This window comes from Podarcis cretensis (assembly GCF_951804945.1).
Source record: "Podarcis cretensis genome assembly, chromosome: 1".
Taxonomy (NCBI): Eukaryota; Metazoa; Chordata; class Lepidosauria; order Squamata; family Lacertidae; genus Podarcis; species Podarcis cretensis.
In genome coordinates this window covers 28,341,079-28,357,391 of record NC_137170.1, presented here as the reverse complement: position 1 = coordinate 28,357,391, position 16,313 = coordinate 28,341,079, and the positions used below count along the sequence as shown (strand labels likewise).

The following is a 16,313-nucleotide window of genomic DNA, read 5'->3' as shown; positions in this document are numbered from 1 at the left end:
ATATTTTAAAAGCAAATGTTTGGAGGATATGGGGCAAGTGGAACTTCTTAGCAGGCTGGCCAAGACAGAAGGGAAGGTGTTTTCTGCAAGTGCTGCTGGGAAGGAGAAGCCCCTCTTGAGATGTAAATACCGTCAACTCTCCACAAGCCCCAGGTGTAAATATGTGTGAATAATAATATTTCATGAAGACTCTAGCCTCCATTGTGCATTTCCTCCCAAAGAAACACAAACCCTGGTTAAGTGCCAAGACTCCTGCAATCTCCCCACTTGGCAGAGACTGGAGTGGCCTGAAACATTATGTCTTGAAATGAGCAAGTAGTATTGTAATTCTGCTCTACTATGAATTCCTCTTATTGTATTTCTTGGGGTGGATGAATCTTCCCATTTTGGTTTCTCTCAGGTTCCTCACTTTTCCAATCTTCAGTTCTCACCATTTCCATATCAGTTTGTGGGTTTTTTTCAAAAGTCCACCAGCATTTTAGTGTTAATTTCTTTTAATATACACACTTTTGCAAAGGAATTTCTCCCAATATAATGCATTTTGATATGCTATTTTTGTACACATTACTTGGCTGGAGAATTGCATTGCCAAATTCAGAGATGTGTAAATTTTGATGCATGGCTGTTTTTTTGCGTCTCGACATTGTTTTGGAAAGTAGGTTCATATTTAAATGTGAACTGAATTGAAATCCTCCCCTGTCCCTAGTTATAAGCCACTTTAGGTATACCTATGTAGAAAAGTGGCAATCATTACCATCACCATCTTAAAAACATCAACAACCCCAGAACAGTTCATTATTACTAGCTAAGCTTCCCCCAAATAAATTGATCTTAAGATGTGAATGAAGGAATTCTACACCAAATGCAGCATGGGATCTTTTAGAAGATATTTGCTCTCTTTTCAAGTGTCAATTATGCCTGATTTGACATGCCAAAATAAATGAAAATTGCTGGCCACAAAACCAGCGATAGGGGTTCATAACAGTCACACAGCTTTTATATAATAATAGAGCACTTGTAATAGCAATTTTCCTGTGCTCAGACAGTTTCACGTACATCACCTTTATAGCTCTTTCAACTTTGTAAGGTAAGTCATTACATTACAGTATTCCAGATTGGAGGTGATGGAGACTGAGACAGTGGCTTACCTGAGCTCAGTGAATTCACAGGTGATTTGCTCCTGTGCTTGACTGCTATCCTACTCCCTCTCAAAGCCAATCCTAAATATTCTAGGCATTTGCAGGAATCATATTACATTCTTTCTGGCAAGATTTAACAAAACCCCTTTCTGCAATGTAATTCTAAAGGTACAAACAAGGCTATACAACAGTGCTTATTTTATTGGGTGGGAGTGGGGGTGGGGAGATTGTAATAGGTATTGAATCATGGCATCTAGTTCTCATGGTGATTGGCAGATGAACAGCAACATGTACAGAGAGATGCATATAGAAGTGTGTGTGGTGATGTTTCTCCCAATCTTGGCCCCATCTCCATGCACACGGTCATATTCCTTCTGCCACACCCATTCATCAACTGTGTGCATACGAGGAATATATTCTGTTGATGCATAGCTGCATATGTGCAGGTCATGGACAGTAGGTGGAGGACATATTCCCGTTCTTCTGCACATTACTATGATAATGTGACAGCGCTCCTGACTCTTCTCTTCCTGTGCTCTCTTTACATGCAAAAAAAGCACTCTTCACAACTTCTCTTCCTCACAGTGCACCTGCTGCTTTGCAGAATATAAGGCAGGCACCCTGCCTCAAAAAATAAAAGCTCACAAAAGTCACAATCTAACATTCAACACAGGGGAAGCAACAAGAGGAGGGAAGAAGAAGAGGTAGGTGAAACAGGGAAGCAATACATAGGCGTTTCAGTCCTCCCAAGGTGGAAAAGTTGACTCAGACGGTAACACTGCAGTCCTATGCAAGTTTAGGCATACATAAAGCCCCACTGAGCTCTGTGAGACTTACTCCCTGGTATGCGAGCATAGTATTGTACCCTAAGGTTGCAATCCTATGCATATTTACTTGAAATCAGCATTTACTGCCAAGTAGGCAAAAATTTTATTGTATTGTTAGGCACTAAGTGTATCTGTTCAATTGGAAAAAAAGGGGGTGGGGATTTCTCGTTCAGCTGCGTGGGTCATAGTTTTTGTCAGAACTGCCAGTTCTTTTTAAACGTAAAAAGGAAACACAACTTCTCTTACATCATTACAGGCCAATCACAAAAGTGGCATCTTTATTCAACAAGATATAGTACAAAATGAATCTGTACATCTTTCTATTAACAGGATGTGTTTACAGTTATATTACACTTTTCCAGCCTTTATACTGCATCATCTTAAATACAAAAGAAAATTTACAAAACCCTTTATTCACTTTGTGATTTAGGCCAGCGTGAGACAAAAGGACTCTTCTCACTAGCCTTCTCCAACTGTATGCATTCAGTTGCAGCTCTCAAATCATGCCAACGCTTCAAAAAAGAAAAAGGAAAAACAGTGGAAAGTAACCTGTTTGTAGTGCTGTTTAAAATATTAAAGAATTGCTAAAGTAAGCTTCCGTTCTTATAACTGGGGTGTGTGGGTTTTAGAAACAGCAAATTAACAGGGTGCAAGCTGTTGGCCCCAATCCATCTTATGTTGGACTTTCAGCCTGATCCTATGCTTATTTACTTGGAATTAAGTTCATTCGGTTCAACAGGGCGTATTCTTAGGCAAGCGTGCATAGGATTGTAACTTAAGTTTCACTTAAATCAGTGGAACCAGTCAGTTGCACCAGGGATGTGTGGCCTAGGGGTACATGACACTGGTGTGCTGGTGCTTTGTGTGCAAGCACAACTGCCTTGGTTTATACATACCACCCAGCCTCGTGTGTAATGATCAGTCACAACTAACTTCTTATTTGTTGGTTTAAGCAAGGGCTTGTTTAAAATACCTTGTGTCAAAGAAAACCCGAACTGGGCTCAACAGTGATGGCTACCTTGAGATGATGGACTGGGTGCTCTGTATTGTCTGGTTTGTTAAAACATAGTGGGGAAACAACTCTCTTTCAATTTTTCTCATCCCCCAGTAAGTAGTTAAAATATTAGAAGGCAAGCTTCCCCCACTTTATTTCCCCAAGGATGTCAATCACAGAGTGAAGTATTTTCACACATACAGCCACATTATGGAAAAGCCGATTAAGAAGCATCTGTGACAGCTACCATGAAGAGAAAGGCAGAGCTCAGCTAACCCAAGACAGATTTGTGGTGGGACATCCATTGCTACTTCAAATATGCTGTTTATTCCTGGTTTAGTGATTTAAGACTCGAGTAAACCCTTCACTCAAACACTGTCACTTAACGTGTGAAAGGAGAAATTTCTCATACATATGGATAGCACTAATTACATCCAGGGAAGCAAAATTCCAATGATATATAATTATAGTCTCTGAAACATGCTGCTGTTCACGTTCACAACATCTGGTACAGTGACAATTTTCAGAAAAGAGATGGATTAGAAAGACATAAGTTTTAGCAGATCCTTAGCCAAGTCCATTTATGTTCTGATCTATCTTGGATAAAAGAATCACAATTTGAATTCAACAATTTGATCCATGTCAAGCAATTCCATTTAGCTTAGATAATTTAAATCCATCTGCCCCTCTAAATAGCAAGAGGATGCTCTCTAAAATCACACCCCATGACAAAAAGTTTAAAAGGCAAAGCCTGCTTTACTAGCACCAACTGAATGCAAGCAATTTTATATTGATAGATGCTAGTCTGAATTTAAAAGGAAAATTAAAAGGTTAGATCAAAACAAGAGGATGTTCAAAGATACTATATATGGATAACCTAGACCTACTGATCTTTTCTTAAATCCCTGAGTTTGCTTGATGGTTCCCCCATGTAACCTGCTATCAGCTACATCAAATCTAAATGGATGCTATTTAAATAGCTTCAGCAATGGCAAAATCCATAAGGGAAACACGCTTATTACTTATCTTGCATTTTAAAGGAGGAAAATAATTCAAAAGGGGAGATCATGTGTTTTGCTTATCTCAAGGTTTAGCTTTAGTATGGATGTGGTTATGAAGGCTATAGTTGCTACATCAAGTGGAAATTAAAGAGTTAGTCAACTATTATGTTCTTCAAGTGAATCAAAACAAATTTAAAGTGGTACAATTAGCAATTCTTTAAAAAGCTCCACAGAAGCAATAAAATGAGATAGCGGAGGGGAATATTTTGGAAATTTTGGTTATTTTGAAGAATTATGCAGTTACTAAGCTGTTCATTCCAAAGAAAGTATTGATTTTAACGTAGGAAACAACTGTATCACAATTTAGTCTCGTTTGAAATCAAGCACACTTTTCTGGATTTTACCCTGTAGCAATTAACAAATGCACGAATAGAGAGACCATCACTTGCAACTGGAGCCTTGAACATTTTCAGTTACAGCTCCCCCTTCCGAAGAGACAAGCAGTTTGCTAAAGCTGTGGCTTGCCTCCAGGGCTGTGAAAGCTACTGAAATGCCAAAGGAATACCCCCCCCCCCACAACCCTGTTGTTCCTTTGAACTGTAGCCTGTATGTAGGACCCAAATTATGGTAAGGTTTTAGTTTTCGTTTGCACCTTGTCTATCTGATGTGCACATTTTGGAAAAGAAAAAAAAAGCTTTCGGACCACCTACTAAGTTGTCCAACCTCATAATACTGTTAAGCCGCACAACACCCAGCTTCTAGAAGCTCTTCTCACAGATTCCAAGACATGTTAATGGAAGAAAATCTTGCTCAATAATATTCTAACATTTCAGAGCCATACGGTGTCTCTCTTTTAATGGAAGCCCTTGCTACTCCAACTAGGCTTGTCTACTTGCTTACTAACGAAGACTGTTGGCATTTGAACAAGGCAAGATAAAGTGCTTTTGAGAAGCATGCAACGTGCGCAGTCCAGACTCTAAACAACATTTAAATACCACATTGTTTTCAATGGTACCAACAGCTTATATAATGATGCTCTAGAAACAGACACCTGTAGTAGTTAAAAAAGGAACATGTTTCTGTGCATCCATTCAGCCAGAAAATTATCCTTGCATCTTTGCTTCATGTAGTGACTTACTAAAAGAGCAATGGGTTAAACAGCAAGTGTCCATAGTTGCCTTATAGCCAGGAACATGTTGTTTGATTTGAGGCCAAAGAAAAACATGTTGAGATTTGTTTTCGTACTACAACAGCTCTTATATGACATCAGAGTCTGGGAATCCTCTCACCCCTGAAACATATTCCTACTCTCTAAGGAGCTTAAAAATAATGTGTGCTGGAGCCAAACTGGTATAAATGGTGTGGGTGTTATTAACTGATACATTTAGAGTCGACTACTATATGCTAATTGAGTGCTTTGCATCTCACGATAGCTAATGCAACAGAAATGGTAGTAACCAATTTTTAGATATGTTAGATTGAGGTTACATTAATAACCCAAAGTTGCACAGTCTCCTACACCTACTGCAATCATCCTGTTTGGGCATTTGAAACCTGTGGGAATGCCCTCTTCACACAATGTATGCCAGCGTTGTCTTGCCATTTTCAGCTCAGTCTGAAGGGGGCTGCTTTCTATGTGCACAGGTTTTCCAACACAGGGACAAGATTGGATTCCCGCCTCCGAGGATGAAATCCTATGTGCGTCGAAGAGATGATCACACATGAGCTGTGGAATGCTGCAAATGCCTGTGTTGCCATGGGGCCAGGGCTAGTGCCATACATTCCTGCAGGGGCCCTTCATGCATTTAGAACCGAATGCTTGAATAGAATTTGCAATATCAGGTTAAGACAAAGCCGGCTCATTAGACCTGAATTATGATGGACTGGAAAAGCAACAGAAAAGAAAGACTGCCATAAAGATGCCTTCCGAGCTTAACAAAGCACTGGCTTTTTCTCCAGCCCACTGTTCGGCTAATCTTGGCATATTTGTGGAACAAGAAAAGAAAAGAAAAGAAAAGAAAAGAAAAGAAAAGAAAAGAAAAGAGGCTGAGTGAGCTTGGGTGGGGGTGGAATCCTTACACGTCTCAGACAGGCTCTTGAAGTGTACATAATTCAAAAAAATCAGAATTCTGCACACGTTGCAGAGGACTTGTTCGTTAAATTATTTGTCATTTTATAAGTGCAATCATACTTCATCCACTGCTGCTAGGAAGAATTTGCCCAAGTGGGGAGGGGTAAGTACAGATCACTGAGAATAAGTATATTCATATTTACTGGTAGTCTTTTTATCTGCTTCTTATGGACTGATATATCCAAATGAAAGCACCCACAGACACTCAAGGGTGGGAAATACTATTAAGGGATTAAGATGGTATCGAAAGAATTGGGAAGAGAACCAGAAAAATAAATCAAGTTTATCACAATTGCAAACATACTCACATGGCCTTTTTTTTACTTAGAAGAAAAGCAGAGGCTTGACTTTCTGGAACAAAGACTCGACTATAAGTTTCCTTACTGTGTAGGCCAACCTCCACCACAATCATCACCTGAACTATTGAGACACAACTGAAAAAGGGCACTGAACAATCTGGTACAGCAGGCATCACTTCTGAAGTAACACACTCATGTTTCACAAAAGCTGTTTCGTTATTCCACTGGCACTGAAATAACATTCAACTCCGCATTGAGAAAACATACATATCCCTGAAAAAAGAAAGGTAAGAGTCTTAAGCGACTTTCGGAACGCAACACTCTTTTGCACCTCCCTTGCAGATGTGGCCCATTCATGGGGTGTCCTAAAACCACGCAAAACAGTCCCGGCTGGAAAATCCAGTTCACTTTGCTGAGGCTCCTGCTATTGCGGTGGCTGATGCTCTGGGGGAGGATCCTGGAGAGGCACAGCTGGCCGGGGCCCTGCCGGCCTGGGAATTGCCTGGTGCTGCCTCTGCCTGTAAGCAATGACTGTGCCCAAGAGTAAAGCAATGATGGTCATGAGGTAAAGGTCCCACTCAGGTCCCAAGAGCTGGTCCATGTCAAGGTGTGAGAACACTTCTTTGATCTAAACAAAAAACAGACAAAGCGAGAGGCATTCAGTCCTCAGCTGCTGTCCACAATTTCAATAGCTTCCTGCCCCTTATGTGAACAAGAATGCTAAAAGATAAAGGTAAAGGTACTCCTGACAGTTAAATCTGCTCACAAACAACTCTAGGATTGCGGCGCTCATCTCGCTCTACAGGCCAAGGGAGCTGGCGTCTGTCCACAGACAGTTTTCCGGGTCATGTGGCCAGCATGACTAAGCCACTTCTGGCGAAGCCAGAGCAGCACACAGAAACGCTGTTTACCTTCCCTATTTATCTACTTGCACTGTGTGCTTTTGAACTGCTAGGTTGGCAGGAGCTGGGACCGAGCAACGGGAGCTCACCCCATCGTGGGGCCTCGAACCGCCAACCTTCCGATCGGCAAGTCCAAGTGGCACAGTGGTTTAAACCACAGCGCCACCCGCATCCCTGAACAAGAATGTTACTGAGTGTCAAACCTTGCCTTTTTGATGGACAACTTATCTGTGGCAACCTTGCAACCAGGTTATGTTCTTTCTTCAAGGACCCTGGAAAGCTGTTTAGTGTATTTCACCTCCCATGTATTACATGTGCTGCAAGTTTTATTTTTAACTCGAGTTAAATTTTATACCTGCCCACTGGCTACCACCACCTACAGCTCTGCAACACCCATGGGAACACTTCTCTCCCACTCTTCCTCAACAGGAATATAAAGTGATCAGTCTGAAAGGTGGTGGGATGAGTGCACAGCTTCAGCTTGGCATTCCTGCAGCTTACTGCTTCATGATTAAACCCCAGCTGACTGTAGCAGAGTGCAAGAGAAATATGAAGGCCCATTTCTAAGGGGTAAAAATGAAGTGCCCCAGGGCTTTCCTGAAAACAGGCCAAGTTAAGAGTCCCTATCCAATGGGAGTACTACCAGTTGAAATGAACAAGAAAAAGGAGTCATAACCCTGACCTGCACAGGTTTAGACTCTTTCTCCCTACACCCAGCTTGATGGTTTTACAGCCTAAAGACCCCATAGATAGCTGGATATTAGTAATGATGGCTAAATGGAGTCTCCCTTGTCAGAGGAGTTATGACAATGAATACCAGTTCTGGATGCTGTGGGGGAAGGGACAGCATGGGATGGAAACTGCCTTCATGCTTCACTTGTGGGTTTTCTAACAGCACCATGTTGGCTACTCCTGCAGATTTCAAAAGACTCTCCAGTATAATGATGAATAAGGGTCTTGTGAAAACATGAACAGTCTGGATTACTACCTAAGAACTCAGTCAACCAGGGTAACACCAGGATGTCAGGCACTGCAACAGGGGCAGTGGGTCAATTTTGGGTAAAAAAAGGTAAAAGGTAAAGGACCCCCAGACGGTCAAATCTAGCTGAAGGTGACTATGGGGTTGCAGCGCTCATCTCGTTTTCAGGCCGAGGGAGTTGCTGTTTGTTCACAGATAGCTTTATGGGTCAAGTGGCCAGCATGACTAATCCGCTTCCAGAGCAACAGAACACTGTGATGGAAAGCAGAGCGCACAGAAACACCGTTTACATTCCCACCGCAGCGGTACCTATTTATCTGGTGATAGGTTGGCAGGCTCCATTCTTAAGGATCAAACCTATTCTTTCTTAAGGAAATCAGCCCTGAGTGCTCACTAGAAGGACAAATCCTGAAGCTGGGACTCCAATACTTTGGCCACCTCATGAGAAGAGAAGACTCCCTGGGAAAGACCCTGATGTTGGGAAAGATGGAGGGCACAAGGAGAAGGGGACGACAGAGGACGAGATGGTTGGACAGTGTTTTCAAAGCTACCAGCATGAGTTTGACCAAACTGCGGGAGGCAGTGGAAGACAGAAGTGCCTGGCGTGCTCTGGTCCATGGGGTCACGAAGAGTCGGACACGACTAAACAACTAAACAACAACAACAGGTTGGCAGGAGCTGGGACAGAGCAACAGGAGCTCACCCCATCATGGAGATTCGAACCGCTGACCTTCTGATCAGCTAGCCCAAGAGGTTCAGTGGTTTAGACCACAGTACCACCCACGTCCCTCAATTTTGGGTATAGTCTACTTCGCTATGGGACAGAAGCCAAGGACAAACATTAACCTCCAACCTGAAAACTTCACATTGCCAGAAACTGTTCTATCTACAGGCAAGTGTTCCTGCACCTTAAAGCTGTTTCCAATTACAAATCTATACTTCAAGCCAGTCACACAGAAGAAGGGGAAGAGAGGTACTTATGACCAGGAATGCACCACCATCCAAGTACCTTCAGTATCATTCTTTTCCTATAAAAGCTCTGCATTACTTACATTGGTTTCTTGTACATACTGGAAGGCATAAATGATTCCTAGTTTGCAGAGTGCAAGGAAGACTGGAACTTGAGCATCTGGACTGGCATCAGCTGCCATGTCATAGAAGCGTTTTGCGAGGTGAATATCCTACAAAATACATACAATTAAAATATATTCGTGAACGACAAAAGCAATTAACTAGAACTTGTTGGTGCTGACTTCTAAATAACAGCAGCAAGCTGATATTCCCCCCACCCCCACCCCAATATATTGCATAATAAATATGCAAGGCACTTTCATTAATGGTGACCTTGTCTCCATTTAGTCAGATTGAAAACTCCTTCCCTCCCTACCTGCCACCCAGTGCATTATGTACAAATGCCTACAGTAGATGGCAAGAGATTCTTACAACTGACCATACTGGAAATTTTGCTGCAACAAATTTCACAATGACCATGTCTCCCAAGGTGGCTCACCTGCTTGATACCAAGTCCTTTCTCATGCATATAGCCCAGGTTGAACATAGCTTGGGCACTGTGCTGCTGCTCCGTTGCCAGGCGGTAGTGAATAAATGCTGTTTCGTAATCAACTTCAGTTCCAAAGCCATAGAAATGGTAATCGCCAAGTTTCAGTCGAGCAACAGTGTAACCTATCAGCAAAAGAACAACCACGATGAAGAGAAGATTGAGCTTTATGGCACATTTCTTTCAGTTAGCCAGGGTTTGTAGGTTTCTGTCCCAGACCAATAACCAATTGTAGAGGGAATTTCATTTCACCACAAGATTTTCTGGCACTATGGACAGAATTTGATTCTGCAGTATTTAGCTGAACACGCGTGCCCCGTTCTGCAAATGCACCCTGAGAATACGGAAATGACTAAGTTTGGGATCTAGGTGATTACAGCAGCTACTGCGCAATGAGCCAAGTGCGATGACATGGCAAAAGCAGACCCAGTATCAGTTCAGCTCTGTAATATGCAAGATTTCTTAGATCTGAATGTATTTTGCAATAGTCAGAGAAATGTGGCTGCAGGGAAGAGAGGATTCAGGTGGCACAAAGCAAGACTTTAACCTATTCACGATCTGCTTCCAGCTACTGAACAGACACAGCAGCAATACCAGTCTGATCAGGAAACTGCCACAAGGACTCCTCGTGTGTGCTATGGCCAAGGAACCAGAGAATTTGAGCTATGACTCACCTTGGGAGGCTGCTCTATTCCAGTGCAGTAAGGCTCTGGGATAAGTCTCATTCTCTTCTATTATGCTGGCCTCTTCTGAGGAATTAGAATAAATGTTGGGAGAATTAAACACACAAGTCATATTTAATTTCCAAAGGATTAAGTACCCACATGATTCAGGTGAGTAGGGGTGGGCACAGCCTCCTAGTTCTGTTGCACAAAGTTAACCAAATGATTTCTGTCATTCACATCACACAGTCACCACCCCTTGCCTGCATCTAGTCTGCCAGACCCTCACAGTGGTTGGTGACAAGAACCTACCAAAATCAGGAGCTTACACTAGGCCCCCACACACCAGCAAGCATAGATGGTGGGTTTGTGTTTTACACTTTCCTTCATGGGACTGATTTTCTGCCCCTGTGTTCCCTGTGCAAGATGCCATCCTGCATCTAACAGCCTGGGGAAAAACATATTTTAAAATAAAACAAATGTTTCTGCTCATGAAATCTTCTCTTTGGAAGCAATCCCGTAAGAGCAAGGCTTGAAAACCCTCAAATATCCAAAGGCAGCAAGAACACCTACCCTCCCTGGTTGGAGAGGAGGCTTCCCAGTGTTTCCTTACTGACCTGAAAAATGCTGAAAAACAGCAGGCCCTGGTTCTATTCTAAAAATTATATATTATATATTATAATCCTGTTTCTTCCCCTCCTCCCAAAACTGCAATGCTGGTCCAGTGGGAGAAGAATTCTCTCCATAACTGATATTTTGGCCTGTGGTTTACTTTGAATTTAGAGCCGCAAAAACACTGGGATAGAATGCCATGGTGACGGAACACACACGGTGCCTATACTAGTTTTCAATAGGAAGCTTGCTTAAGAGTGGCATGATAATGGGTCAATTTAAACAGTTACGTACGTAGCGATTACCTAAAAAGCCCAACAATCCCACTACGTTGCCCAAGATTAACACAGATCGTCTTTTCAATTGCACCCGTTCATTAAGTTTCAACAAGCAAGAGCATGTGAAATCTGTGCATTGTGACTGCTTCACATGCAAAATATTGATTTCCTGGACATCTCTGAAGAAGCGCAAGCCCAATGGTTGGTGCCCAATGAAACTAGTAGGGGGGAAGGCAGAGAGGGGCCAACAGTAGGTGGAAGGTCAAAGGCAGGCAGAGTTAACTCATTCTAGGTTTGTCCCCATCCTCACTGAGATTAAGGAGAAGGACGCTCCCTGGATGGGATGTAAGGAAGAAGGCAAGCAGGTGGGAAGTTGGCTGAGCTTAGTGGAGCAGCGTCCCATTTGCACTAATGGACCAACCTCCACTGAGTGCAAGGTCTCAGTTTGGACAGGCATTTGGGGGAAATGAAGGGACACTTTTATTATAGCATTCTATGATTTTATTCATAATGGAACATATATATATTATTCTGTTTAAGTTATAACTCATGATTTGTCAAGAAGCTGGCTGTTTCAGGTTGGTTATTTCTAACCCCAGAAGTGTATCATTACATATGAAGCGACCTTCGGTGCTAAAAATCACGGCATAGCTAATCAGCACCAAGCCAGTAATGTATACAAGATGTAGTCCAATCCCTTACTTTGATCAAGAATGAAGGCAGCATTGCTTTGTGCAACCTCATAGCCTTGTTCCGCCAACAGCAGATATTGAACAACAGCAGAATTCGTATCGCCATCTTTATAGCTGTTGTAGGCAGTCATAAGCTTCTCAGACCAACGGCCTCGTTCACACACGTTCTTAAACAGCTGCAGAGAACACACACAATACAGCTGTAACTTTTTAAGCTAACCACTTAGAATACATTGAGGAGACACAAACAGGTATTCCTGCAGACCCTTCATTTGTGAGATTCAGAATGCATCAAGGCATAAAAGGATCAGGGTGCACAGCCATTCAGCAGGGAAATGAGTGACAAACACTACATAAAAATTCATTCAGGAATTCACCTGTTGCACAAATTATCTGCCAAGTTTACTTTAAAGCAGGGATGGGGAACATGCAGCCTTCCAGATGTTGTTGGATGACAAATTCCATCTTCCCTGACCATTGGGCATGTTGGCTGGGACTGATGGAAATTGGTGTCCAACAGCATCTGGAAGGTAACAAATTCCCCATCCCAGCTTTAAAGACTTCAGATTTATATAACCATATTTTGTTGCTCTCAAGTTATTGACTTAGAAGTGTTCATCTTAAGTTATATTAAATTCAAGTGGAAAGTGTTTAACTCAGAAAGTGTTCATGTTTTTAAAGTGGACTGAAATTTAAGGACAACCTTGTACAACTAAGATGAAGAATAGACTTTATTCTTCAAAGACCAGCAATCTGCTAAAAATAATTTTTATAAATCCTTATAAAAGCATAACTGAAATAAAACTTAGACACCACTTAATTGTGAAAAACCCCTCAAAGAGGGGAAAAACCCATAAAATTATTGGTAAAACAGTTACTGTACATTCAAATAATTTAAATTAGCAATAAACTAAAAACAGGTTAAAACACATATCAACATTGTATGGATATGGGTAGACTATATAAATAAAATTATTTTTAGCATGCACTGAAAAGAGTACAGATCTAACAAAGAGGGAGGAATTCAACATCCCTCTATGTGGATTGCTCCATCAGCACAAGCATTGCAACCTGCCAAATGCAACATCTCCCTCTTTCCATCCTCCGGATGCTGTTCTGGAAGTTCTCAGAGACAATTTCAGAGGGCATGTGGGGAGAGAAGCCCCGCCGTGCAAGTGGAAGTCCTCATGTGGGCTTCTGCTGATGGAACTCATTAGCTGAATCCCACCCAGAGCAGTCAGAACACTTAAAGCAAATTCAACCCCATGAGCAAAGACGGCTGCTTGATTGTACCTCCAATGACTTTGCTAAGGCCTTGCCTGTAAGTCTGCAAAGGAAGGGAGTTAATGCTTACCTCCACAGCAGTATGACAGGAGCGCATGACACCAGTGCCAGTGGCATGCATTTGTGCCAAGTTATAGAAGGCCAGAATATGCCCTCCTTGAGAAGCCAAGTTAAAATACTTATAGGCTTGCTTATAGTCTCTTTGGACTCCAATTCCATCTGTAAAGAGAGAAGTGACAATACAGGATTAGGGGCAGCTAGAAGGATTGAAATTGATGCCACTTGGCTTACCAGTGTTCTCCCCATAAATCCAAAAGTACAAAAGCTAAATGATTGTAAAGTGTAAAAAGTAACTTTTAAATATACAACACTAGTAAATATTAACTGTTTATCGGGAAAGCACATTCAGTTCTGAAAGAGCATTAAGTATTAGGCCTTCTGGGTATTAAAAGTAGTGAGTTTCTTACAAGGATTGTACTGATTATAGTATACTGCTGTAAATGTTTGTCTGGCCATCTGCCATGGATGCTTTAGTTCAAGATCCCTTCCTACTCTACTAGTCTATGATTCTTTGTAGGAGTTTTATCTTGCCTTTCACTTCATTAACCAAGGTGGATAACCCAACACACAGCCCAATCTAAAAAAACATTTCACGCCAGAGTTCTATCAAGTTCAACAAGGCCTACTTCTTGATAAGCAGATCTGCAATCTTTAAAATAAGCAACATACACTGCCTCCAATCCTTATTCAAAGTGTGATAGGAGTCCCAATCTGCAAAAAAAACCTTGAATAAACCCATAACAAGAACCTGAGCCCTAGTGAATTAGTGGCCACAGAAACCTACCGGAAGCACACAAGCAAAACATGAGTGCGATAAGACTATCCCTGCTCATGATCCCCAGCAACTGGTATTCCAAGGAATACTGTCTCTGGCACTGAAGACCATACCCAGCCATCATTTTATGCATTTATGCATTGCATGCATTTATAAAAGTATTTCTATACTGCCACAACACAAAATGTCAAGGCCTTGTACAGAACTAAAACAAGGGTTGCCATATTTCACAAAGTGAAAATCCAGACAATCAGCAGCTCAACAAAAAATGTTGAGCTTTTTTGGGGGGGAGGTCATCCAAAAATTTGTTGAGCTTTTTTCTGCCCCCACCCCCGTGATCTTCTTAAAGGTAAAGGGACCCCTGACCATTAGGTCCAGTCGCGGACAACTCTGGGGTTGTGGCGCTCATCTCACTTTATTGGCCAAGGGAGCCGGCGTACAGCTTCCGAGTCATGTGGTCAGCATGACAAAGCCGCTTTACCTACCTGCTGGAGTGGTACCTATTTATTTACTTGCACTTTGACATGCTTTTGAACTGCTAGGTTGGCAGGAGCTGGGACCGAGCAATGGGAGCTCACCCCATCGCGTGGATTCGAACCGCCAACCTTTTGATCGGCAAGCCCTAGGCTCTGTGGTTTATCCCACAGCCACCTGTGCCCCATTCACGATCTTCTTAAATTTTTAATTTGTCCAAATGCTTATTAAAGCCATCTAAGGTGGTGACCACTACATTGCATTGTAACAAATTCCAGAGTTTTACGTGCTGTGTGCAGTAGTATTTTTCTATGTCTCTCTACACACACACACACACACACACACACACACACACACACACCCCAGTCCTGGTCAGTAACATAATATTTACTTTCCTATTGTTCACAGAAAAGAGAAAGTACTCAGGTCTGTTCTTTGAAATGGCTTCAACAAGAAGGATATCTGTTCAAATGACCAAATACAGTGGGGAAAATAAATTTGATGCCGCCGGGAGGGCGGTACTTATGTACATTATATGTCTACTGGTTTTGGCCTATGCCAAAATTGAAAATGAAAAATTACAAAGCAAGTATTTTTACTCTTAAAAACCCAACCAATTACTATTATTTTTTGAGTGCAACTGCCACCTCTTGGTCACCAAATAGTACTGCAGACTCCAAGCTGTAGATACTAAACATAAGCGTAAAGTCACTCACTGTAATACATGGAGCCCAGCTGAAGCTGCCCATCAACCCATCCCTGTTCTGCTGCCTTCTGGAAATACTTCAAGGCTAGCTCATAATTCTGCAAGAAGACAAAGGCAACTGATAATCAGGATTGTTGGAGTTCTACTTCACTTTGAAAGTTTTACCAGACACTTTTATAGCTATTACTGGATTATATTATTATTATTATTATTACTACTACAGTTAATTTATTTATTGCCTTCTCAGCCTGCATCTCAAGGCAATTTCTGCACAATATAATTAAAACAGTTAAAAACGCAACAACAAATACATTTAAAACAAAACTAAGACCCTAACAAGTGTAAACTTGTGATAAATTCCCATTTGTCCAGCTTGGAAAGTCGGTCAGAACAAAAATGTCTTCAGCTGTTTCTGGAAAGTGTGGATAATGGGCAACTGATATATCATGGCAGACAGATATTGATACTAGAAGGGGAAAGCTATATTGAACTTGAGCCCTGGCAATCTCAAGTTACTCTACGTGGGCTTCCTGTCTGGTCTCAGATCTAGCAGAAGCTCCCTTTCCTTGTGATTAAATGGGATTCTTTGTGATTTATGGGACAGCCCTCTCTCTCCTTCTTGTTCCCAACACATCCTCAAATATGACCTTCCGTTATCCAGCACTGTCACACAGAACAGCCAACCCCACTCCCCCACCCGGCTCTCTTAAGCAACTCTGTATTTTCTCCCTTGCTGCACTTTATTGTTTTGATTCTCAGAACTTCCTCATATTCTCAAAACCTACATTTTCTATGAAGCCTTTGGCAAAATCCCATATTCCTAATGCCCAAGCGTAATTAATCACAACTACATATAACTGAAATATATGTTCTTTCCCTGTTTACCTCTGCCTTTCTTTCCTGCTTGGCAGGGGGTTGGACTTGATGGCCCTTGTGGTCT

General features: G+C 41.9%; 1 protein-coding gene across 1 annotated transcript in view; it reads right to left on the bottom strand.

Annotated features, from left to right (window-relative positions):
• Positions 1-2,213: 2,213 nt before the first annotated feature.
• SEL1L (SEL1L adaptor subunit of SYVN1 ubiquitin ligase) overlaps positions 2,214-16,313 on the bottom strand; it is a 38,586-nt gene continuing 24,486 nt past the window's right edge. The window contains exons 15-21 of the mRNA XM_079988720.1: positions 15,384-15,471; positions 13,429-13,577; positions 12,085-12,250; positions 10,505-10,579; positions 9,783-9,955; positions 9,325-9,453; positions 2,214-7,019 (exon numbers count right to left, since the gene is read on the bottom strand). Of these exons, the coding sequence (XP_079844846.1) occupies positions 6,816-7,019; positions 9,325-9,453; positions 9,783-9,955; positions 10,505-10,579; positions 12,085-12,250; positions 13,429-13,577; positions 15,384-15,471 (984 nt within the window). The 3' untranslated portion in view covers positions 2,214-6,815. The remainder of the gene's footprint in view (positions 7,020-9,324; positions 9,454-9,782; positions 9,956-10,504; positions 10,580-12,084; positions 12,251-13,428; positions 13,578-15,383; positions 15,472-16,313) is intronic.